This window comes from Tachypleus tridentatus, chromosome 6 (assembly GCF_004210375.1).
Source record: "Tachypleus tridentatus isolate NWPU-2018 chromosome 6, ASM421037v1, whole genome shotgun sequence".
Classification (NCBI taxonomy): Eukaryota; Metazoa; Arthropoda; class Merostomata; order Xiphosura; family Limulidae; genus Tachypleus; species Tachypleus tridentatus.
This window is the reverse complement of record NC_134830.1, coordinates 20,803,259-20,829,871: the sequence shown is the minus strand read 5'-3', so window position 1 is coordinate 20,829,871 and position 26,613 is coordinate 20,803,259. Positions and strand designations below refer to the sequence as shown.

At 35.3% G+C, this 26,613-nt stretch overlaps 1 protein-coding gene across 6 annotated transcripts in view; it reads right to left on the bottom strand.

Annotated features, from left to right (window-relative positions):
• Window positions 1-10,468: 10,468 nt before the first annotated feature.
• Window positions 10,469-26,613, bottom strand: part of LOC143252065 (neuroglobin-like) — a 99,567-nt gene continuing 83,422 nt past the window's right edge. For 5 of the 6 annotated variants that reach the window (XM_076503669.1, XM_076503673.1, XM_076503671.1 and 2 more), the window contains 2 exons: window positions 20,917-21,148; window positions 10,469-13,823 (listed from right to left, as the gene is read on the bottom strand). In XM_076503669.1, coding sequence (XP_076359784.1) covers window positions 13,647-13,823; window positions 20,917-21,148 — 409 coding nt within the window. In that variant the 3' untranslated portion in view covers window positions 10,469-13,646. The remainder of the gene's footprint in view (window positions 13,824-20,916; window positions 21,149-26,613) is intronic. The other variant, XM_076503670.1, reaches the window with a different exon arrangement.

Sequence of the window (26,613 nt, the reverse complement as noted above, 5' to 3'; positions counted from 1 at the left end):
AGACAAACAAATAATCTTTTTCTCGCAGTCGCACTTGTACACGGATTCCTTTTTCTATAACCTAATAATCAAATAATAAATTGTGATTTTAAACAGTAAGCGAAAAGCAAAAGTTTAAAGTGATTGTAATCCAATACAAATATTTGCTCTTATCACTAAAATTCTATTGTGAGTCGTCTCTGTTGGAAAGAGCAGTGAAGATTGGACAATTGAAAGTGAACGTTGATTTTTTTTTAATTACACAGTTCTACGAATTCAAACTTCATAAAAGTTGTTTTAGTTTTAATAACGGATCTTCCATAATTCATCTACGTAGATTTCGAAAACAGTTTTTGTTACTTTTCTATCACTTAAGGATTTTTTTTTAGAAATCGAGAATAAAACGCCCCAGTGGCTCAGCTGAATGTCTGCGGACTTACAACACTAAAAACCGGGTTTCGATACCTGTGGTGGGCAGAGCACAGATAGCCCATTGTGTAGTTTGGTGTTTAATTCAAAACAACAGCGAGAATAAAAAAAATACTTTGATTGAATTATTACTTCATTAACAACAAGAAACGTTTTCTTATTGTGTTTTGTAAGTAGAATGATTGATAACACTCTGACGTCGGGCCCGGCATGGACAAGCGTGTTAAGGCGCTCGACTCGAGGGTCGCGGGTTCGAATCCCGGTCGCATCACACATGCTCGCCCTTTCGCCCGTGGGGGCGTTATAATGTGACGGTCAATCCCACTACTCGTTGGTAGAAGAGTAGCCCAAGAGTTGGCGGTGGGTGGTGATGACTAGCTGCCTTCCCTCTAGTTTTACACTGCTAAATTAGGGACGGCTAACGCAGCTAGCCCTCGAGTAGCTTTGAGCGAAATTCAAAAACAAACAAACAGACTGACGTCACGATTGATGTGGAAAAATCAATAATCCGTAGTTGTTAACATTTTAATCATAACGAAATGTGATCCGATTTCAATGAAAATAATTTACTTGTGTAAAAGTACACATAACGTGATGGAGAAAAATGGATATCATTTTCGGATTCAACGTACAGGAATTACTGTAAATCATATAAAAATTTCAAGACAAATTCATTGCTGGCCTGCGTTATTCTGGTTTGCAACATCGTCGGGTTTATTGTTAAATCCTAACATAAAATTACCAAATCTGCTCCTTCAAATTATGACGCGAATAAATGTATGTTGTATTAGTATTTCAAATGGGTTTTATCTTTACTTTCAAACATGAACACGTTTTCAGATTCTTTCTTCAAAATCGATTTATCGTTATAAATGTACATATTTGGGAGAAAAATGTGCATGAAAACTTTTAGCGTCAAATGTGGTGTAATTCGCGAAACAGGTTGCTCACGTACATTATGTCTTAAATCAGTGTCCTTATTATATATCATTTAATCTGAAGATGGTTCCGACATGATAGTTGAAAGAACTTAATTTTGAAATAAAAACCTCATTTAGTTATTAATTACTTAATAATACGGCTCGGCATCGTCTGGTGGTTCAGGCACTCGACTCCTAATCCAGTGGCCGCGGGTTCGAATCCCCGTCACACCAAACATGCTCACCATTTCAGCCGTGGGGGCGTTATAATTGCAAGATCAATCCCACTATTTCAGTGGTTCCCAACCTTTTTTATGCCCCGCACCCCTAAAAAATTTTAACATGTTCTCGCACCCCTACAGTAATTATTTATTTAAGAATAAAGGGTGAAGGTGACCAAAACAAACGTTATCTCGCACCCCTGGTTGGGAACTACTGCACTATTTGTTGGTAAAAGAGTAGCCCAAGAGTTGGCGGTGGGTGATGGTTACTAGCTGCCTTCCCTCTAGTCTTACACAGCAAAATTAGGGGGACCCGGCATGACCAAGCGTGTTAAGGCATGCGAATCGTAATCTGAGGGTCGCGGGTTCGCATCCCCGTCGCGCCAAACATGCTCGCCCTTTCAGCCGTGGGGGCGTTATAATGTGACGGTCAATCCCACTATTCGTTGGTAAAAGAGTAGCCAAAGAGTTGGCGGTGGGTGGTGATCACTAGCTGCCTTCTCTCTAGCCTTACACTGCTAAATTAGGGACGGCTAGCGCAGATAACCCTCTTGTAGTTTTGCACGAAATTTAGAAGAAACCAAATTTTTTATACTAAATATTGTTTTACGTTTTCTTTTCTACTATATATTTCCTTTTACGTGAAACAAATAACAGGCCAAGAATCCTTGGGATAAAAAAATAATAAATCCTAGGAGTCCATAAAAGGAAATAAATTAAGATAGTAAATACTGCATAAGAAAGAAGTTTTATGTTGTAAAATAAGATTAAATGGTTTTAACTTTCGAACCAGAAAAGTTCAACGAAACTGACATGAATTCACCTTATTTTGACAAGGTATGTACATCATCAAATCATTAGAGGTTAAAGTTGGGCTTAACTGTGACGTCAAGATAAAAATCACTTATCTCAATAATGATGCTATAACCTGGGGTCTGAATAAACTCTATTGTTAGCACTTTCTAACTTTTTCAGAAACAATGACTAAAATAAATACTGAATATTATTTGATGTTTTAAGTTTTCTCTTGGTTTATGTCAAACGAAAGTCTTACTAACGAGTGTTGAATAGAAATGAAACTCAAGGTCTTCTGCTAAATTAGGAACGGCTAGCGTAGATAGCCCTCGTGTAACTTTGCGCGAAATTCAAAAAGACAAACAAACACACTTATTACTGAGCCACTAGAGACAAACTCAACGTAACATCATTTTTAAATTAAAAAATGCAAATAAAGAAGAAAAATAAGTCAGCATGTGTCTAAAATGAAATTTAAGGTATCATTCACGAAATGTTAATAGTTCAAAACTTTAGCATAAGTTTTGACGTTTCATAAAATCTCAATAAAAGTTGTAAATTCTTACTAGAACTTAATACCTGAAAATACTAGACAGAATTAATTCTGAAAGATTGAGCCCGATTAGCAAAAGAAAAATCTTTATTTTTGTCCATTGGTTTACAGTACAAGTACCAGACATTTTCCTTGATTGAAGTGTACCGCTCACGTGTTTCATTGATTTCAAGTATAGTTATCAAATTCCTCCATTGATTGGAAGTCGTTACCAGACGCCCTCACTGAACGAAAAATATTTCAATAAAAAAAGGTGATAAGTTAATTGAAAAAACAAATTCGACACAAGGGGGAGTACTGTGGTTGTTCCTCCAAACGACTGAATTAATTACTAATTTCTTTTCGAGATAAAATCATTTTGAAATATATTAAACATAGTAACATCCATTTACAATCAACTCGTGTATAATTAAGTTTTTATTATAACTTGACTTACATGGTTTATATTTTTTGTATCTTGTGCAATTTTAGAAATATTGCTTTCAGTGGAAACACCCAGAATTTATGTCTACTATTTAAAAGAGGGGTCACTGCTTTGTGAGGTATTTGAGAAAACGTATTCATCCGTTAGTTTGTAAATGATGAAAACTAATGTTCAATGCGAATCGATGTGTATTTTCCATTTCGAAAAACCAAAAGTATCTAATCTTTGCCACGAGAACATTCTTTCACTACTACAACTTTCACTATCAGAACCACACAAATAAGGTCTTTGGACTTTCCCTATATTTTTAATCTATTATTTATAGAGAAAAGATTAAAACTTAACAATCAAACGACACATTACATACTTTTCAAGTCATCCATTGAGTATGGTTTGCATTTTTATACACCACTTAAGCCGCACTTTTCTGTTTGCATAAGATAAGAGGTTTGGGGGCTTCCTACCAGTTCCAGATAAAAGGCTTTTCAATATGTTTCATATGGTAAAGTTTGAGACAATCGAAGAAATCGGTTAGTTGAGCCACAACCTCATATCTCTTGTTCATCATAAGCCAGCACACTTTCCTTTTTTAGTTTTTTTTAAGTTTGTCATCATTGTTTGATGGCTATAATATCATCTTTCAATTGTCAGAATTATAGACTTTGATGAGAAATGTCTTTGAATATCTGGTTAAAGTAAGTATTTAAAAAAAACCTTCCTTAAGACATGCAACCATTATCAAGCCTCTTCTTTCTGTATTTCTAGGGCTTAGATAATTTTTAACACATCACATGATGAGTTTTGTGCACGTAAAGAAATTGAAGCTTCCACAAATGTGTGTGTACGTGTAAGTAAAGGACAAATAGGCTTATACTTACTGGGAAACTATATAGATAGTGTTATATCGTATTGTCATTGGTAAATGTGTACCCTGCTAGATATTGTTACATCATATAGCCACAAGTATGCAAACAACAATTTATAAGCATATGGAAATGTTTTATTAATGTTGAAATATACCACACATTTTGACAGAACATTGGTTTATCATTTTCATACCTGAAGAAAACATACCAGTGTTCTGTCAAAATGTGTTGTTATGCTCCACCTTCAATAAATCTCTTCTTTATGATTGCTTGTTTTCCTATTGTTTCTTAGCTTCCTTGCTCGAACATCGTATAGCTACAATTATACACCCTACACAAAGTCACTATATATTTGCTTGTGTATATTGTATCACAATAACAGTTTTGTTGTACGTATTGTATAATGGTGTATATATGTTATTCAATGCTGTATCAAAGTAACTGTGTGTGCATGCTGATCATAGTAAATATTTCGGTGTTATTTTATATACTGTATAATAGTAACTACATGCGTGTTGCTATATACAATATCACACACAGTTACAGTGATACAGTATGTACAATAAAAGCTTTATAGTTACTAAGATGCAGTACACACAGAAGTTACTGTAATATATCATATACAATATCATATGTGTTACTGTAACACACTATTTAATAGCAAATATACAGTTACTATGATACAGTATACAACATCACACACAACGTTAATATGATATACTCAATAGACACAGTTGCTATGCCACGTTACAAGGTAACACTTACACAGATAGTGTTAATATCTGTATATACAATCGTACGTTGCACTTAATACCACGTTGTTTATGCACTAGTACTTTATAGTTAATATCACATTGTTTTCACAGTATTATTTGGTAGTTAATATTACATTGTTTATACACTAGTACTTTGTATATCACATTGTATGCACACTAGTACTTTGTGGTTAATATCACATTGTATATACACTAGTACTTTGTGGTTAATATCACATTGTATATACACTGGTACTTTGTAGTTAATACCACACTATATATGCAGTTGTCCGAATATAATTAATATTATACTATAAACGCAGTTGTTCGCATATGGTTAATATTATACTTTACTTACGGTAGCACATACAAAGTTTTAGTAAGATGTAACCCGGTTATGATGGTTTTTTTAATCTTATTGCATAGGATCGCTTAATATACTTTTAGCAGCAGTGGTTCTCATAATAGAATTAGGTATAAGTCCGTCGAACAAGATCAGTGTTCGTCTGTGTGTGTGGAGTCTCACCAAATGAATCTGGAGTGTGTGATAAAATTTTATAAATGAAACTAAAGAATTTAAAATGAATAATTTTTCATTAGTTAAAAATAAAAATATTGTTTGTAGGTCAGTGATATTTCAACAATGAAAATATAACATCTTTTGTGAAATATTGTATAAAAACAGCTATTGCAAAACGATTTTTCAACAATGAAAATATAACATCTATTGTGAAATATTGTATAAAAACAGCTATTGCAAAACGATTTTTCAACAATGAAAATATAACATCTATTGTGAAATATTGTATAGAAACAGCTATTGCAAAACGATTTTTCAACAATGAAAATATAACATCTATTGTGAAATATTGTATAAAAACAGCTATTGCAAAACGATTTTCAACAATGAAAATATAACATCTATTGTGAAATATTGTATAGAAACAGCTATTGCAAAACGATTTTCAACAATGAAAATATAACATCTATTGTGAAATATTGTATAAAAACAGCTATTGCAAAACGATTTTTCAACAATGAAAATATAACATCTATTGTGAAATATTGTATAAAAACAGCTATTGCAAAACGATTTTTCAACAATGAAAATATAACATCTATTGTGAAATATTGTATAAAACAGCTATTGCAAAACGATTTTTCAACAATGAAAATATAACATCTATTGTGAAATATTGTATAGAAACAGCTATTGCAAAACGATTTTCAACAATGAAAATAACATATGTGAAATATTGTATAAAACAGCTATTGCAAAACGATTTTTCAACAATGAAAATATAACATCTATTGTGAAATATTGTATAGAAACAGCTATTGCAAAACGATTTTTCAACAATGAAAATATAAAAAGCTATTGCAAAACGATTTTTCAACAATGAAAATATAACATCTATTGTGAAATATTGTATTAAAACAGCTATTGCAAAACGATTTTTAGTTGTGCGCTGAGGATGGAAGACTTTCTGATGAAACACGTATTATCAAACCACAAACAAATACCTTACCTTTAAGTTTCCAAATATTAACTTCTGTTACAGACTCAGCTTTACAAACGGTGTTGTTTAATACGGAAGTAAATATTGTAAATTTATGTTCTAATCTTTTTCAAGCATAACGAGTTTCGTGAGATTTGAAATATTTAAACTTTAATATGTAATCTTATGAAAGGAAGTACAGGGTGTGATATATGAATTACCTGACGGTTCTAAAACAAACTTTGACTGTTATTAATGCTTTAATAATGAAATCGTATCATATTACCATGCTAGTTGTTCTCATTGTTGAAGATACTATACTGCTCTAAGCTTCAGTTTAAGTTATGAGAAGCAGTCATGTCCTGACGTCAATAAAGACTGCCATATATATGTATAGATGGGCAAAGCACTTGAGTGAGCTCAGCCAATCAAAGTGTACAAATGTAGAGAACAGTGGTTCATATTCGTTTAACTGGAAGATCTGAAAGCCACATAGATAATATCTCAAATACAGATAACATTGTTGAGATTGAATTAAGGCTTTAATGTATGTTATACGTTGGATTTATTTTTCCTTTTGTTTAAGAACTTATCACCATGTCTTCCTTGTATGTGATTCATTATCATTACCAGTTTTTGTCTTGTGATGTTTCCTGGTGCTTACGATCGATAGCACATTCTATTTTTTGTGTTTCCTTTAAATAAAGTTTCGGCCCAGCATGACCAGGTGGATAAGACACTCAACTCGTAATCTGAGGGTCGCGGGTTCGAATCCCTGTCATACCACAGATTCTTGCCCTTTCAGTCGTGGGGGCGTTATATTGTGACAGTAAATCCCACTTTTTATTAGTAAAAGAGCAGCCCAAGAGGTGGCGGTTGGTGGTGATGACTAGCTGCTTTCCCTCTAGCCTTACAATGCTAAATTAGGGACGACTAGCGCAGATAGCCCTCGTGTAGCTTTGCGCGAAATTCCAAAAAAACACAAACTTCATTAATTAACCATTTTCATTGTCGTCGATGTAACTTTTAACGATATTTTATCAGCCACGTGAGCTGATACACTTTAGTTTATTTGTCGTAAAACATGGTTTACTTTCATTTCCAGACCCGGTATGGCCAAGCGCGTTAAGGCGTTCGGCTCATAATCTGAGGGTCGCGGGTTTGAATCCCGGTTGAACCAAACATTCTCGCCCTCCTAGCCGTGGGGCTGATATAATGTGACGGTCAATCTCACTATTCGTTGGTAAAAGAGTAGCCCAACAGTTGGCGGTGGGTGGTGATGACTAGCTGCCTTCACTCTAGTCTTACACTGCTAAATTAGGGACGGCTAGTGTAGATAGCCCTCGAGTACCTTTGCGCGAAATTAAAAGAAAACAAACAACCTTTCATTTCCTCTTTTGAACTCGTATAGTTTGATATTAAGTTGCTTATTTCGCTCATTTTTTTCTATCACAATAAACACTTTTTGTAACACTATTCCTTCATCTTTTTGTACTCACGTCTTTGAACTTTTATGCTTTCCAGTCTGTTTGTTATTGATCTCAGTTCTGACAAGAGCGAACCTTTGATTTTAACCCATAGTCTCCCAGTTTTACCACTGAGCAACTAGTGGATTCATTCGTCTTTATTATCGTGATTCATGAATTATTGTGCAATTTATCAGTTACACTATTTTTTTCTCATTCAAATATATTATAATATTCATAATTTAACTTGTGTTGTTTAGCGTTAACGACATTTAATATATATTTTCTATTGTTATCTGATAATTATAACGTATTTTAATATCAGTATTATAATTTCTGTTCCTTTATAGTCATGATCCACTGTATATTTGAGTGTAATTTAATGGTCATAAATAATTAATTAATAAATTCTGTTGAAATTGTGTAATATTGTATTCATATGTAAATTTTATTTCATTATTATCAACAAAAGTCCATATATGTTTTTGAATATTTATTTGTTACTTTTGGTTAAATTACGCACTTCTGTAGTTTTAAATTAATTAAACGAACGTGCTTACACGTTAATGTAGTTAAGATTATTATATCTGCTGTTGATATAAATAACATTTTATCTCACTAGCCTTGTCTAACATCTTATTGTCCGTCGGTAGGTAAGCAGTAGATGTATAGACTGACAATGCTAAAATACGGGTCTCGGTTCCCTGCGGTAGATAATGCGTAGATAGCATACTGTGTAACTTTGCGCTAAAAATATATGGTTTCCGAAATTAACTGCTGCATAAAGAAAGTTTAATTTGTTAAAACTAATTATAGCGCTGTTTCTTATTTCACAAACGATAATTTAAAATATTTATGAAGAGTGATTTAACAAAAAATATTTTAGACGCTCATTGAATGCGTCAAGTCATTTTAAATATTAAGAAGTTTTATATATATATATATACTCTTCAAACAAAGAAACGCAAAAGGCAAAATATGAGACAACTTGTTAACAAGTTTATTCCGGGTAGTTCTGTATGACGTGTGAAACTTTGCACATTCACTGCTGAACATCCAAAGTCTGCAAAGGCGAAGTCCACGTTCACTAGTTGAAGTTTAACGTCACTTAACGTCAATAACGAGTATGCCTCCCGTGAGCATCAATAACTGCTTGGCATCTCCTGCTCATGGAAGCGATGAGATGACGAATCACATCCTGTGGAATGGCTGTCCACTCAGCCTGCAAAGCTGCTGCAAGCTGAGGTAGAGTCTGCGGTTGAGGTTGTCGCCGTCGCAGACGTCGGTCCAACTCGTCCCAAAGATGTTCGATTGGGTTTAAATCTGGTGATCTGGATGGCCAGGGAAGAACGTTGATGTTGTGGTGTCTCAAGAAGACAGTGGTAAGTCGGGCTGTGTGAGGACGGGCGTTGTCATGTTGAAAAACGTCGTTCACGTTCACCAAGATGCGTTGCACATGGGGCCTAAGAATCTCGTCGACGTATCGTTGAGCCGTAAGATTCTCTCGAATGTGCAAAAGGTCTGTTCTGGCATTGTAGGCGATGGCAGCCCACGTTATGACGCTGCCACCACCATATCCGTCAACATCCTGCACACAGTTTGCTGCAAAACGTTCACCTCGGCGAAGGTAAACACCTACGAAGCATAAAACGTGATTCATCGCTGAACCAAACATGTCTCCATCGTCGATGAGGCCATACCCGATGTGCCCGAGTCCACTGCAGCCGTGCTTGACGATCCTGCTGGGTGAGGATGACTCCTCTGACTGGACGTCGAGATCGGATTCCTGCATCTCGTAGACGGTTGCGTACGGTCTGATCGGAAATCCTACGCAGCCCTGGTATGGTTGAGGCAGTAGACGTCGCAGTGGTGGTCCTATCCCGAAGGTGAAGTAACCGGATGTAGAGATCTTGTGCGGGCGTGGTCACACGAGATCTGCCAGATCGTGGATGGTCACGAATTGATTCATGTTGTTGGTGACGATTCCATAGCCTTGTGATGGTGCTTGGGTGGACATTCACAGCTCTGGCAACATCTGATCGAGATTCGCCTGCTTCCAAGCGACCAATGGCGTTGTTGCGTTGTGCTTCAGTCAGTCTTGGCGTAACTGTATTGCGTGTCGGTGGCTTAACACTGAGCTATGGAAACCGAGAACCCGTCACTTTTACAGGGATTTTGCACATGTTGCACTTGCAAAACATGCAGATCTCTCAAACAAATTTATTGGACACGCATGCGTGTTGGCGAAAAATCCGATGTTTTCCTCCGTTTTCAAAGCGCACAACTTTTATTGTCATTTTGGTCTGACAATCAGTGCCTTAACACGTGTAACATCACATACTCTGAGCTTGTAACGTTATTACATATATTTCTCTTTAAAATAAAAAAAAATATCTCTTTTGCTTTTTTTGTTTTGAATAGTATATAATTATTTGAAAGTTATTTCTTATTTCTTGAAGCTAAAGCTTTGGTCTTCCGTAGCGACACCTAGTGAAACTCTGTGAATGTAATGTGAACAATACGCGAGTGAGCAATTGCCAGGAGTCATTGCTAATGAGTTCTTTTAAATTTTTATATTTTCTTTATTTTGTACGCAACAAAATACAGCATTTTTCTCTTCTGTAAAAAATTATTTTCATTGAAAAACATTTTTTCAACTTTCAGCACAAAGAACATAAATACAAATCTTAGGTACACAAGTCAAAAGTGAAGCATTGTCATCTAAACCACAAGGCCGTCCAAGGAGACAGAAAGTTGGACTGCGTATAACAAGCTCTTAGTTTCGTGCGTTAGTTTTGCTAAATCCATTACGCACTCTCAGCTGTTGGTGCATTATAAGTATGACAGTCAGCCACGTTATTTGATTTGGAGCTTTTATGGAAGTGGTGCTGTTGGCTGGCTGGCAAGTAATTAAAAAAACGGTTATTTTTGAATACTGATGTCCACAGTCTTGGCCATTAACCCATTTGCGCACATGGTGCTGTTACAGTTGAACATTTTTACAGTTTAAATAAGTCCAAGTAATTACTTCACTTTTGTAATTTATCGTTTTATGGGTAGTGAATTTTAATTTCAAAATAACATAAATCTTTATTAAATATGAAATATAAAAATGTAGCAATACTGTTATTTGTTGAGCTTGTTGGCGGAGTGTGATTTATTCTACATCTAAATTCTTTTTACGTAAATCGGTACGTTTGTCACAAAACAATATGTATCTTAATCACCACAAGTTTACTTATTTCTCCATAAACATTACACGTAGTTTTACTTGGAGTAAATGTTACAAACTAGGATAATATAAAACAAACAAATACATATTAAATTTCGGCATTTATATGTAATATTTAATTACGTTTAACATTGTGCTGTTTTTGACATTTTATATAAAGAGAATTTTGCCCAAATATATCTTTCAGTATTTCAATGCTTTTATTACATAAATTTGATAAATATGTCAGAAACTCTTAAAAAATTGTTTAATTCATATAATTAGGTAAAATATTTGTGGAATAAGACTACGTAAATAGATTAAATAGGTTCTATTATCAAACAAACATAGTATTGAACTATTAAAGATTAAACGACCAAGATTTCTAGATACATGTTCACGGTATAACAAAAGAACAAATTACAGAATTTAGTTTACAGAATTAAACTTAGAACACAAATATTAAACTCTTATATTAAACACTCTAAAGAGGTTTATGACGGATGAGACACTTTCATATCAACAAGACGTACATGTATATTATCATTACAGTATTCGTTGCAACACGTGTTAACAGACAAGTGAAATTCTCAAACTGAAGTTACTACTTGAAACACAGCGTTGCGTTGATTAATTTGATAAGGAGTCTCTTTACATGTAAATAAACAAAATGTTGTATAATACAATAGAAGGCTGCTCTTTGTTGTACTGTGTAAATAAGAAACGAAAGAAAAGTGGCTGTTTTATTAGATATATTTGTGTGAATGGAAGCTTGGGTAGTCGATAACATTTTAATGTCACGCAATCTCTTCATGCGATCAATAAAATTATGAACACTTAAGGGTCATAGGTTATTATTACTTCATTTTTACAGTCGGTAACGTTTTGAACGAATGGATTTGGATATCGGGAAACTAATTCAGTATTTATGAGAGACTACTTCTGTATTTAGTAACAACATTGACAGGTACGCTTGGGAAAACTAAGAGCTACTCCTATATTTATTGATACATTTAAAATGTAAACAGGAATCATGAGAGTTTACTTGTGTTGACTAACAATTTGATGCTGTTTTGGTTACGAATGGTTTTGTCTTCTAACTGAAGTGTATTATATGATTTTACATTTGGAAAGTATATGTACTGAATTTAGATTTTTCATGTGCAGTTGAAGCTCGGTATTTTTATGTTTTTGTTGTAGATTCTCAGTAAAATTATACCCTGAAGATTGACTTTTGAAGCCACGAAATCAAATGAAGAATGCAATAAGAGATAGATAAATAAAACAGTTTGATATTCCAATGTTTATGTATGTGTATATAGTTTAGAAGTATGTTTTCAAACTTCATACGGATTTTATAATTAACACGTCTGGCAAAACTTCCTTTCGTCATAGGATAATATCCTAAAATAACATTTTCTCTCTTTTATTTTTCAGCTCCTTGGACTAACTTTATGAAAATATATCGATTATACCACAACTGCACCTGTAAAAATATGGAAATTAATATATATATATATATATATATATTGATTGTAGAATCTACGAAAATAATAATTTTATTTATATATATTAGAATAATATTGTAATGATTTTCTATTTAGAAAACCTCTCAAACAAGAGAGTTTAGCTCGCCTAGAATTTCTCAGGCAATATTTATCCTTACACGTGTATTTCGAAAAATACGTCAAACTTCAACTTCAATGATACGGTTACCCCGATGAGGAACTAATTCTCTTACCAATCATAACAAGCAGAATGAACTTCTTTTTTAATGGGTTTAACTGACTAAAGAGGTTTGGCTTCAGGTATTTGAAATTAATGTTTTGGAAGCAATTCGAAATTTTAAAAAAATAAATTAAAAGGACAGCTGTGAAAGAATATAAGCTTGACAGATACACCAGTTCCTCTTTCATCAACCTTGTCTCTCAGTCTGACCGGATGAAATAAATTGTGCGTGAAAAGGCGAAGACACAGCTATTGACACAAACTGACCAGTCAACCTGGACAGAGACTCACTTTGTTTTACTTACACCATATATGTTTTGTATAATATAGTAAATACACTTGATTGCACTTTATCGACTGATTTAGCTCTCAGCAAAATGAAGGATGGGTTTTGTCACAAGATAATGTAATCATGTCACTTAGGAGGCAAAAAATGTGATTTTGTTTTTTGTCTGGAACCCAACTCTCTTTCAATAGCTTACAACTGGACTCTCACCTTGGCAGGTTTTAAAATAAAGAGAAATAAAAATCAGTATTATATATTGAAGCTTAATCATTTGGGCCACAAATCATTTAATCCTCATTTTTTACTCATGTAAAGCGAATATTATTCAAATGACTACGCTAAACCACTATAAGAAATCTTCCACTGGAGTAAAGATAAGAGACATACATTACTGACTTTATATAAAGTGGTAAAACGTACGTTTCATATTCCAACCGATAATGTACAAATGTTTGAAAATGAGACAAAAATATTTACAGGCGTGATCGAATTCACTCTGTTCTTGAGTTTTTTATTAGATGTTGTTGGTTAGAACTTTATTTTCCTTCATTTCTTCATCTGCTAGATCAAAACCTTTGCTGAGAGTCTCCAAGATAAATCGGATGGTAATTTTGTAAATATTTTCCATGTTTTCGGTGTATCGATCACCTAAAGTTTCCTTGACAGCTGCAAGGAAGGGCTTCTCAATTCTCTGAAAATAAAATAAAACTAGTTGACATAAAGACATGTTAATTAAACCCTAATTTTAAATTCTTAAGTAGTATTATACTGTGTAGAAACATCGGGTAGCGGACTTCTGAACCGTGCATTAACTGTAACTGAATTCAAGTTTGTGAAGGGCTGACAAAGTAATAAAGAAACTTAAGATGACAAACTTGTCGAATAGTTATAGTAAGATTTTCATTATCCAGTCAAGAAGTTTCCAAACTTTTATTTCATAAAAATTTGAATTCATCGTCATGGAATTTAGTTATAACTTATAACCGAAATTCAGAAAGTCATTGTGCACTTATATATTTATTAACAGACAAAACTGCACAGTGAATTTCAGAACTCCCTGTACTTAGCCCGAGGAAGTACTAGCCGTAATAAAACACTTAGTGAAACTCACAGTTTAAAGTAGTAAAGTGGAGATGTCCAGTATCTATGTAAACTTGAACCGTAAAACTTCTTACTTTCCCAACGAAACATTTACAAGTATGGTTCAGTCAAGGCAGAGTAAATGTATTTTGCTGATTTTGAATGACTATGTGTTTAAGTGCTTGTGTACCGACCGTGAGATGAACAGCTAGGGTCTAATTTTATTAATAAATGGAGAATATCTTAGCTTTATAAACCGAAACTTAATAAATGTTGAGTAAGATAAAGAAATGTAAGAGCAGACTATCGGTCACAAATTCCGGTAGAATTAGCGAATTTGTACACTGATTGTGCGTTAGACAATGTGTTGCCTTTTGATCTCACGAACCAGAAACACTCTTTCAAACTTTATACGTATAGGCCAGCAAAGTATGCATTTTTCATCATGAACTTGTTTTTATTTATTTCGTTATATGAAAATTGTTTTATCAAAATGGCGCTCCACTTGCAATCTGCTGGTGTTTTCGAATGCTCGTCACTGAATATACTCGCCCTTTCAGCCGTGGGGGCGTAATATTGTGAAGGTCAATCTCACTATTCATTGGTAAAAGGGTAGCCCAAGAGCTGGCGATGATTGATGTTGAGTAGCTGCCTTCCCTCTAATCTGTTATTACTAAATTAAGGACTACTAGCACAGATAGCTCTCGAGTCGTTTTGCGACGAATTCAAACAAAAACAAACTGTCAAGAAACAAGTAACGTATACCAGAGACAAACAAAATACTACTTCAGACAACTGTTAAAACATCTTTACCAATTTTATAGCAGAAATAAACAAACCCAGACAATCTTAAGACTATTTCCAGACATTCGTACCAGTAGCCAAAGAACACATAACAACGTTACTTTCTGAAGTTATCATGTATATCACTGGACAGTTCCTCAAACCCAGATCATAGCAAAACATATCCACATCCGTGGTACATTTGCTTCCAAGAAAGATAGGACTGGAGGCATTATATCCTCACAGTGGCACTGTGGTATATCTGTGAGTTTCGATACCCGTGGTGGGCAGAGCACAAATAGCCTTTAGTATGGTTTTTTGCATAACAACAAACAAACTGAAGGCATTATCAGTGGAACAAACCCAGGTATATTGGTCATAAACGAAACAATGCTAAATACAAATGATATATTGAGAACCAGTATATTCATGTGTTAGAAAGAGTAGAATGAATAGTAAAGTTAGTTTTATTATAGAAACATAATTTATTTTTATTTAATTTAAATCAATACACCACGAACGAATGCATACCCATGGATATATGTTTAGAAGAAAATAAAAATATTTGTTTGTTTGTGAATTTCGCGCAAAGCTACTCGAGGGCTATCTACGCTAGCCGTCCCTAATTTAGCAGTGACTAGAGGGAAGGCAGCGAGTCATCACCACCCACCGCCAACTCTTGAGCTACTCTTTTACCAACAAATAGTTAGATTGATCGTCACATTATAACGCCCTAAAAGGGCGAGCATGTTTGGTGCGACCGGGATTCGAACCCTCGACCTAAAATAAAAAAATATAAGGGTGGCAAGTGCATACTGATCACCGGTAAACATGTCGACTTACAGTTATTTAGCAATACATATGAACATAATATACACTATACTCGTAGAGAAACTTTGATAGTAAACATTGGTTGTCTGTTTTCTTGGTGTGCTGAGAAACGAACCCAGATGGAAGATGATGACTATGCTCATTAAACAATCCAGATATGATTATCTTAAATAATAATTCCCTCAACCCACAAAGAAGACAATAACAAACTTAAACTTAAACCAGAAAAATGGCAAACTGGGATAGATACAAAGTCAATTTGGACGGAAGTCTTACCTTTGGGTACTACCAACAGCGAAGAGAGTACATCTAATGTACTCGCATATTGTCAAACAATCACTATGTGTTTACACATAGCGGCATATAAATCGAAACCTAAACATAATTGCTCTGCAATAAAGCATACATGGCGCCCATAAACATACAGTTAATTAATTAATACGATTAATGAACGACGAAAAACACACAGATAATATATGGAAAACAGAGATCCAACACCCAAAACCGTAATCAACACACTCAGAAACAAAACAAAAACGATGGTCTAAACTGAGAGAAATAAGTGATCCCAAACAATTCTGGTCATATTTGAAACAATTCATAAACAGCGAAAAAACAACACAAACATACCCTGCACGTATCATAAATAATACACATACAAATAAGGATGAAGCAGAAGCATTTAAACAACACCTAAAAATACATTTAAAACACACACACATGCGGACATACACACAGTTAAAGAACACATAACAAAGAATGTATATATATTTTCACACATACACCTTTCTTCCCCAGAAAGGTACAGAAGACAAACGATTGTATAGTGCGATAGGTAAAAAAAAACAAACTTTTTTAGCATTTAATACGGATAATGTGAACACTATGAAATTAGCCTAAATACTAGGTGGTCAAAAGTTTAAGACCATACCAAAAACTTAAACAGGGTAGGAAATGCCCAACAAGAGGTCTCAGTAGTTAGTTGCACGGCCATCATTGCGAATAACTACAAACATTTGCTTTGGCATGGTCGATATAAGCGTTTGCAGAAAGCTGGCTGGAATGTTATTCCAAATGGTGAAGATGGCTTCACGAAGATCATGCAGTGTTTGGAATTGACGTCCATTTCTATAGACTTCCCTCGCCATCCACCCCCAAACATTTTCAATGGGGTTCAGTTCGGGATGATCCAAAAGAATCACGTTATTCGCCATGAAGAAGTCCTTTGTCCTGCGGGCATTGTGGACTGCAGCGTTGTTCTGCTGAAAGATCCAGTCATTTCCTCACAAGCGAGAGCCTTCAGTCAATAAGAATGCTCTCTCCAACATGCCAATGTAGCCAGCTGCTGTTTGACGCCCTTGTATAACCAGAAGCTCCATTGTGTCATGGAAGGAGAAAGTACCCCAGATCATGATGGAAGATCCTCCACTGTGTCGTGTAGAAAATGTCTCCGGTGGGATATCCTTATCGTGCCAGTAACGTTGGAAGCCATCTGGACCATCCAGGTTAAGTTGTTTTTATCAGAGAACAAAATCTTCGTCCACTTTTCTACGTCCCATGTTTGGTGCTTCTCAGCAAAGTTTAACCGAGCTGTTTCGTGGTGTGGAAGAAGGCGTGGCTTTTGAAGACGTTTACGGTTTTTAAAGCCTTTCTCTCGTAGATGCTGTCTTATTGTTCTTGAGCTGCATTCTGCATCCGTAAGGGCCTTTATCTGGTTCGACGATCGGTTGGTGTCTTGCCGGACAACCCGTCGAATCCTCCTGCTCAACGCTGGCGAAAGTTTCTTGGGCTTACCTCTTGAAATTCTCGTTTTTATCTCTCAGGGTCTTTTAAGAAATTTGCAACAGCAGTTTTACTACGCCTAATCTCACCAGCGATGGCACGTTGAGAGAGACCTTGCTTTTGCAGCTCAACAATTCTTCCACGTTCAAACTATGTCAACTTTTTAGCCTTTGCCAAGTTTTAACCCAATGAAACACAGGAGATGTTGACAACGCTAAATGCTTGAACACAAATGACTAAATATCGTTACGTGTTTTCCGATTAACGTTTGGTTTCAGTATGGTTTTGAACTTTTGACCAGCTAGTACTCAGGCTAATTTCATGGTGTTCACATTTTCCCTATTAAATGCTATAAAAGTTTTTATTTTTATATTCTCTTTTCTTATTTTCATCTTTCGAAGCTCTACTCAAATAAGTGGTTGAGTCTAACAACGCAAAATGCACATTTTTTTCTTTATGTTCATTCGCCTTAAGATTTTGGCCAGCAGTGTACAATCTAAAATTGCTAAAAAAACGACGCTCCAAGCAAAATTGGCATTCAAGGCCTCAAAAACGATTCTTGAAGATTGTTTGATTACCTAATGGCAATTTTGTAACTGGATACGCCTCAATTTCTTGGAGACAACCAAATATATTAATGTTCCTTAAATAGGGATAACCATCAAATAAAGCGAATAGTTACCGCCTGATCAGCCTGACCAGTTGCTCAGACAAGATTCAAGAACGAATAATAAGTTACACTCTGTACCTATCTTGAAATTGTATCATAATTACCAGAAATCCGAAATTGTTTCAGAAAATTCAGACGAACAATAGATCACTTAGTTCGATCAATAAAATCCATAGTAGACAGCTTCGGTAAAAAACAACAAAACATTTTTCCATGCTTTCTCAATGTTGATCATTGAACACTCTATGGCATTGTGGTTTCACGTTCAGAATGTCAGAATTAGAATTTTCTGTCCAATTTTGGAAGAGATGGAAGTGTAGAGGGGACTTCGTTCCTGATGCAGGTTTCCTCAAAGAGGAGTGGTTAGCGTATATCATTTATCATGTATGTTAATAGTATTGGTTTCGTTTGGTTGTTTGGCGTTTTATGGCATCGATAAAGTACCCCTAGATTGTTTGTTTTGAATTTTGCACAAAGCTACTCGAGGGCTATCTGCGCTAGCTGTCCATAATTTAGTAGTGTAAGACTAGAGGTAAAGCAGCTAGTCATTATCACACATCGCCAACTCTTGGGATACTCTTTTACCAACGAATAGTGGGATTGACCATAACTTTATAATGCTCCCACGGCAAGCATGTTTGGTGTAACGGGAATTCGAACCCGTGACCCTCGGATTATGAGTCGAGTGCCTTTACCATATAGCCATGCTGAGCCATATTCCCCTAGACGAAGCAAATTATGTATATGAATCGAAATTAGCAGATGGTGTTGAAATTTGGAAGAGTGCACTGACCCCAGTAAAAGCTGCCAACATTACCTAAACACATTGAATAAATAGCAGAAAACTGTTAAAATACCGCATGAAAAAAAAATCAGCTAGTGGTTTTTACAAAACTAAAAAAAACAAGTATCCCTCTGACCCACCCATTAACAGTACACTCCTCCAAATGACAACATTAGTAGGCCTGGCCTACTATAAGAAGTTAACGTAGTTAACAATATAAGTAAGATAAAAGAAAAAGTTAACAATGTACGAACTAGGTAAGATGTCTAACATGCAACAACCTTGGAACATCATGTTATTTTAGTAGTAAATACATGTATGTATATGATAGCCAGTAATTGAAATATGTAATATACTACTGTTGTACGAACTAGTTTAAATTAATAAAAAATTTGAGAAGTATTAAATACACACCATGAAAGTAGTACAATACTTTACTCTAATAAAATATGCATATATACATTAATTTAAGTCTAAATGGAGTGTTACAACAGAATGATGATTCGTTGGATGTCTGTGGATTTTGATGATCCGGCATGGCCAAGCGTGTTAAGGCGTGCGACTCGTAATCCGAAGGTCACGGGTTCGAATCCCGGTCGCGCCAAACATGCTCGCCCTCCCAGCCGTGGGGGCGTTATAATGTGACGGTCAATCCCACTATTCGTTGGTAAAAGAGTAGCCCAAGAGTTGGCGGTGAGTGGTGATGACTAGCTGCCTTCCCACTAGTCTTACGCTGGTAAATTAAAAACGGCTAGCACAGATAGCCCTCGAGTAGCTTTGTGCGAAATTTAAAAAAACAAACAAAAACAAAACAAACGGCTTTGCGCGAAATTAAAAAACAAACAAACAAACAAACACTGTGGATTTTGTGTGAATAACCATGCAATAGTTTAAGCTATATTTCATGCAAAATTGCAGCTAAATTTTATGGGGGGCATTCATCCATAATAGGGTAGAATTAGAAAATTGCTGTGATATTTAATCTTATTTCAGCTAAATGTTTGGGGGGACATTCCCCCACAATCCGGTAGAATTAACGTGCTTTGTACGTTGATTGTTCCTCAGACAATATGTGTTGCCTTTTGATCTCACAAATCAGAAACCCTCTTTCAAACATCATGCATGTAGGGCAGCAACGTATGCATTCTGTATCATCGATTTGTTTGTTTTGTTTTCGTTATATGAACATTTTTTATCAATAAATATACGAGACAATTAGCTAATTAATGTTAGCAAGGCCTACTAATTCTCTAAGTCTTCTTCTCGGACAAAAACGTATATTTGGGCCAAACACTTACAACTTAAGAAAGAGATACCTTTTAGTACAATAAAAGTAAAACACGTTTTATATGCTTACTCTTGTCATAATTAACCACTAATTTTTAAAATTTAGTTATTTTTACGAATCTCAGAATTTGAAACACGAAACATTATTTACTCAATAAAATATATTTGTGTTTTGGACTTAAAACATTGACGTTTTATTCAAAATGCAAAAGTTTGTTTGTTTTTTGAATTTCGCGCAAAGCTACACGAGGACTACCTGCGCTAGCTGTCCCTAATTTTGCAGTGTAAGACTAGAGGGAAGGCAGCTAGTCATCACCACCTACAGTTAAATCTTAGGCTAATCTTTTACCAATGAATAGTGGGATTGACCATAACATTATAACGCTCTCACATCTGAAAGGACGAGCATGTTTGATGAGATGGGAATTTGAACCCGCGACCCTCATATTACGAGTCGTTTGTCTTAACCACTTGACCATGCCGGACCCGAAATGCAAAAGACCAAAACAATGATTAAAGATCTGCATTTAAAAGCAGTCTTCTTTAAATTTACGATAAAATAAATACCCAGAAATTTTCTTTTCTAAATCCTGCAATTTTCGTGTGGAACTTCCCCACTGAATGCAAATGGTCAATCAAATAATCCACTTTGTTCAGCGATCGAATCCCTTCATCAAGAGTTGTCATGACGATGGAAGCATGTTGAGCCAATTCCAAACTCTCCATCCTAGATTCCTGTGTTTGAAGATACTGGAACTTCTTGAACAAGGTTATTAAGTCTTCATTTTCTTCAAAAAGCCTAAAATAAGATTGATCACCAAATAAATAAAATAGAATCGAGTGAACATCGAGTGCTTAATATTTATGAACAATCAGCAGTTTTTTGAAATATACTAAATTTAGGAAGGAGTTAGGCGTGAACAAACTCATGGTATGCCAAGACAGGTATTTGAAAACCCAATGATGAACATGCTAAATACTGCATACTTATAATAATAAAAACAAATGTCAATCACTTTTCGGATCTTAATAGCTAAGTAGGCAGTGGGTATTGTTAAATAATTGTCTGCTTTCGTTAGTATTGTTTTAAATATAGGATTATTATGCCTGAACTCGGAGCCTCTGACCCGGTCTTTAATCTTAATCTCACAGTATTGAACAAGGGAGATTTAGATTTAGAAACACAACTATGCAAAAGCTAAGTGTATGGACGAGATATATGAAACAAACAAGAAGATTTTTCAAAGAAAAATATAATAAAAACATATACGTTTACAATAGGACATTGAAATCGTTATTACTTGCCCAAATAACAATCACAACTCTACAAAATTTGTACCATAGAGAATAGATCATAATGATACTTTGGTGATAAGAAATGGAAAACCTGATTTCCTGTAAATAATAAGAAACCGATTTAATATGATATTACTTTAAAGACACAAAGGTAAGTATTTGTATCCAAAACTCTCAGAAAAATTGGTTATAAACAAACATTTACCTCTTTTATAAATTCATTTGTTTAGTGAATTTCATGAAATAACAGACAAAATGTGAATTTCAAGTAAAGCTATTCGAAGGCTATCTGCGCTAGCTGTCCATAATTTAGCAATAACAAACTAGAATGAAGGCAGTCAACCAACACCATTCACCGCCAACTCTTGGGCTACTCTTTTTCAAACGAATAAGGGTATTAACCGTAACATTATAGCATCCTCGATAAAGAAAATTCGATACAGTGACTCACAAATTGCGAGTCGAGAGCCGCTATCACCGGGTCATGCCAAGCCTACCATTATACTATACGTTAAAAGTTATATGACAGAAATAAAGATATGTATTCTTAGTTAAAATATTTATGTTACGTTGAATAGTATCGCAGTGAACCAAGGCAAGTTTGTTAAATCGCAACACTAAAATCTAATGTGCGATTACTCGAGGTCTACAGAATAGAGATATCTTACTCTGTAGTTCTGCATTAAAACAAATAAAGAAAGTAGTTATGTTCTACATAAGCTTAACTAAATTATTTGCATTATGTTAACAATAACAAACAATTAACTGCCTGTTTCTAAACTACATAAACAATTCAGTTATAGTAGAATAACAAAAACGATCAGAAGTTGTTTATTATCCACTCTAGATGGCTCGGCATGGCCAGGTGGTTAAGGCACTCGACTTGTAATCTGAAGGTCGCGAGTTCGAATCCCCGTCACACCAAACATGCTCGCCCTTTCAGACGTGGGGGCGTTATAATGGAACAATTAATCCAACTATTCGTTGATATAAGAATAGCCAAAAAGTCGGAGGTGGGTGGTGATGACTGGCGGCCTTCCTTCTAGTCTTACACTGCTAAATTAGGGACGGCTAGCACAGATAGTCCTCGTGCAGCTTTGCGCGAAATTTAAAACAAATCAAACCCTCTATTCTTACACTGCTAAATTAGGGACGGCAAGCACAGATAGTCCTCGTGAAGTGCGCGAAATTAAAAACAAACAAACTAGTCTAGATAAACAGTCAAGTGGGTATATCATCAAGTTCTTTTCAAGTCTCGTATTACGTTACCTTAGGAGGTTTTCGTAAATCTTAAGCCAAGAGTACGGTATTCGACAACCTAAAAAAAGGTTAAACACTTTTTGAAAGTGATTTGCTATTTACAACAGCAAAATTTACTTTTGAAAAACATCTTCAAAACCATCATTTGACTGAAATGTATCACCACCCACCGCCAACTCTTGGACTACTCTTTTACCAAGGAATAGTGGGTTTCACAGACACATTATAACGCCCACACGGCTGAAAGAGCGATCATGTTTGATGCGACCGCGATTCGAATCCGCGAACCTCGGATTACGAGTCAAGTGCCTTAACCAACCGGCCGTGTCGGGCCAGGTGACGTAGTACTTGATTGTTTAACATATAATCATTCCATTTATTAGTTAAGAGGCCCGGCATGGCCAAGCGTGTTAAGGCGTGCGACTCGTAATACAAGGGTCGCAGGTTCGCATCCCCGTCGCGCCAAACATGCTCGCCCTTTCAGCCGTTGGGGCGTTATAATGGTACGGTCAATCCCACTATTCGTTGGTAAAAGAGAAGCCCAAGAGTTTACGGTGGGTGGTGATGACTTGCTGCCTTCCCTCTAGTCTTACACTGCTAAATTAGGGACGGCTAGCACAGATAGCCCGCGAGTAGCTTTGTGCGAAATTCAAAAAAACAAAACAAACAATTATTAGTTCAGACAAGCGGTATTGGAACCTTTTAACGAAACTACATCCCTAGAACCAGATTTCGTAAATGACCTCCAAAGAATTTCTAGTTTTCAACTGGAACAAAACGTTTGAAAGTTCTGTTCCTAAATAAAGCAGCTACAGTTGCTTACCATATATATCGGATTCAACTGATTCTTCCCAGTTTCAATGAAACAGTTGAACCGTTTCAAGCTGTTATCAAAACTTGATTGTGTCTCAGTTGTAGAAACTAGTATATAATATAGAATAGGAGCAGTTGTTTATAATTAATACTTGAAACAATCGGAACTTGGCGGAACTTTATAAAATGGGAAAAACAAAGACAAATGCACGTTCCACAAAAACTTCGTTTATTACGACCAATGGTTTCGCCAATAAAAGTACAGTCTGTCCAATAAAAATCAGTACGTGACTTGTTGTTTGTTTTGTTTTGATTAATTTTAAGATTACATATGTGATACCGGTACCATGCCAGGACTTCCTTATTGGTGGTTGTGTAATTCTTTAAGTGAATGTTTATGAGATATCTCGTGTGAGTCACAATTCGGTCATCATCATCCTGGATCTAAACGTTCCTACATCAGTACAGTATTTAAGCGCGTAGAAGGAGAAACAGACACTACCTTTTACTGAGATAGAGAAACAATAACATTTATATCTGTGAGGTTGCTTTAAAGTCTATCCAAACTAGCTGTGTGAGTTAAGATTAAATATACAACAATAGTACTGCAAGAAAACAACGATTACACTTTAAAGTTATTGTTTGGTTTGTTGTTTTACACAGCTTGCAACAGCCCTAGTTATTTCTTAGAAGCAGTGGCAATGTTCTCACAACCCACAGCATGAACTAAAACATCAATTAAATCTTATTTGCACAGCCCGGCATGGCCAAGCATGTTAAGGCGTTCAACTCATAATCCAAGGGTCGCTGGTTCCAATCCCGGTCGCACCAACCATCCTCGCCCTTCCAGCCGTAGGAGCGTTATAATGTTACAGTCAATCCCACTGTTCGTTGGTAAAAGAGTAGCCCACGAGTTGGCGGTGGGTCGTGATGACTAGCTCAGTGGTGAGTATCATGGTCCTCCAAATGGTTACTGTCTGTAATTCAGGCTCAAACTTTGCTTATTGCAGACTAAGATATTGTTAACTTGGTAATCTATATCAAGCTGGTTTCTAACTAATTAAAATAACAACTTACAAAAGGAAATTAATATTTATGAAACAGTACTGTCAATTATTTTTCATCAAAGTTACATGTTTACAAGGTACTGAAAGATTCCTTACGTAATACAATCCGGTTCAATTTATTTCGAAGTAATAATCTTTTCTCACTCTTCCAGACAAAGCAGTTTACTCTTAACAGCACAGTTTTGTATTCAGACTGTGTAAACTTTCTTTCTGTTCTTGACTGCATGCCTTCTATACACATTAATACAGCCTTGTTATTTGTTTTGGGTGTTGAATAATGTATATATTACAGTAATACGTGAAAACTTTGAACCGAAAAATACGTTTCTTAAATATTAAAACTTATCATCCATTGAAAAAAGTCACGTTACGAGAACACACATGACATATCTATATGTACAGTGTTATATCATTCAACTGTGACTAATTTTATCATTGAATGTGCGCAGAAGACATCACAGAAACAAGGCATTATTGGCGTATAGCTCATAATTAACTTATTATGATGTAAATTATCCCAATAAAATAGCATAACAAAACTGGAAAATATGAATAGTAATTATAGAAAGGGATGAAGACATAGTTAAGCAAACTTTAAATAAAAAAACGATTCATAGCTAAATGGAGTACGTATGGGCAACAACTCTTTACTGGCTCAAAGATAAGTTGGAAGAGGAAGATACTCTTGTAACATCAAGAGACAAAGAAGGTGAAAACCACTATTGAAGTAACCAAAGGGGGCATTGAGAAAGACAGTAAGGTGATTAACAACTAAGCAACAGCACCTTGGATAAAAGTCAAAATGAAGGACAGGCACACGTGGACCAATCTTGGCTCAAAGCATCTGCAGTCAGAACTGTTAAATCCTGTACTGGTGACCAGTAAGGCTAAATAAGGCCAAATTTCTGGATTCAATACGTGTGATGGTCACAACACAGATATCCCATTGTGTAGCTTTGCGCTGAAAGAGAACGGGGAAACAATCACAAACAAAGAAGGTTAAGAAATGTTTCTTAAATCATAGTGTGGGGTCTCGTTCTTTAATAATATTAATTTGATTAATATTTTTAGTTTGATACAAAGTATTAAAAATCTTTCATTAAACAATCCACAAGCCTACGATGGGCTTATTGTCTCGAAATTTTTAAATGTTCTACAGCAATTCTTTTGCTTTGAATTCGAACATTATATTCATAATTCTTCATCAAGTATAAAATTTTCACAAAATGTCATAAGTAAATTATTTTCCTGGAAATCGGGCCACATTTCGTTATGCTTAAAAGGTTGACAACTACTGGCTATAGGCTATAGATTTCTATAGACCAGTCACCATGTGACAGCCTTATCCATCGTTCTAGAATCCACAACAGGCTGCATAACGTGTCATTTGCGGATAGTGTTTGTTTGTGCGTGCACTTCGATATTATTTTGTTTTTTTCAGCATTATTTATTCACCGCTATGGCAACAGTATCTTGTGTAAATGACCTAAGCATGTTCTTTTATATTTGCAGTAAATTGTTATAAAGAAACAAAGGCAAAACATTACAGAGATTGTCAAAAACAGTACAAAACGTTGTCTGGAATAAAACTGGGATTTCACGACAAATCATGGGCTCCGCACAAAGTTTGCACTGTTTGTATCAAGAGGTTGAGACAATGGATTGAAGGTAAGAAAAATGTGTTTGCCTTTCTGAATTTAAATGGTATGGCATGAGCCTTGGAACCACGAAGATGACTGATATTTTTGTTCACGTAACGTGTAAGGCTACAACACTCGAAATTAAAAGAAAATTTCTTAACCTAACCTTCACTCTGTTGTAAGACCTG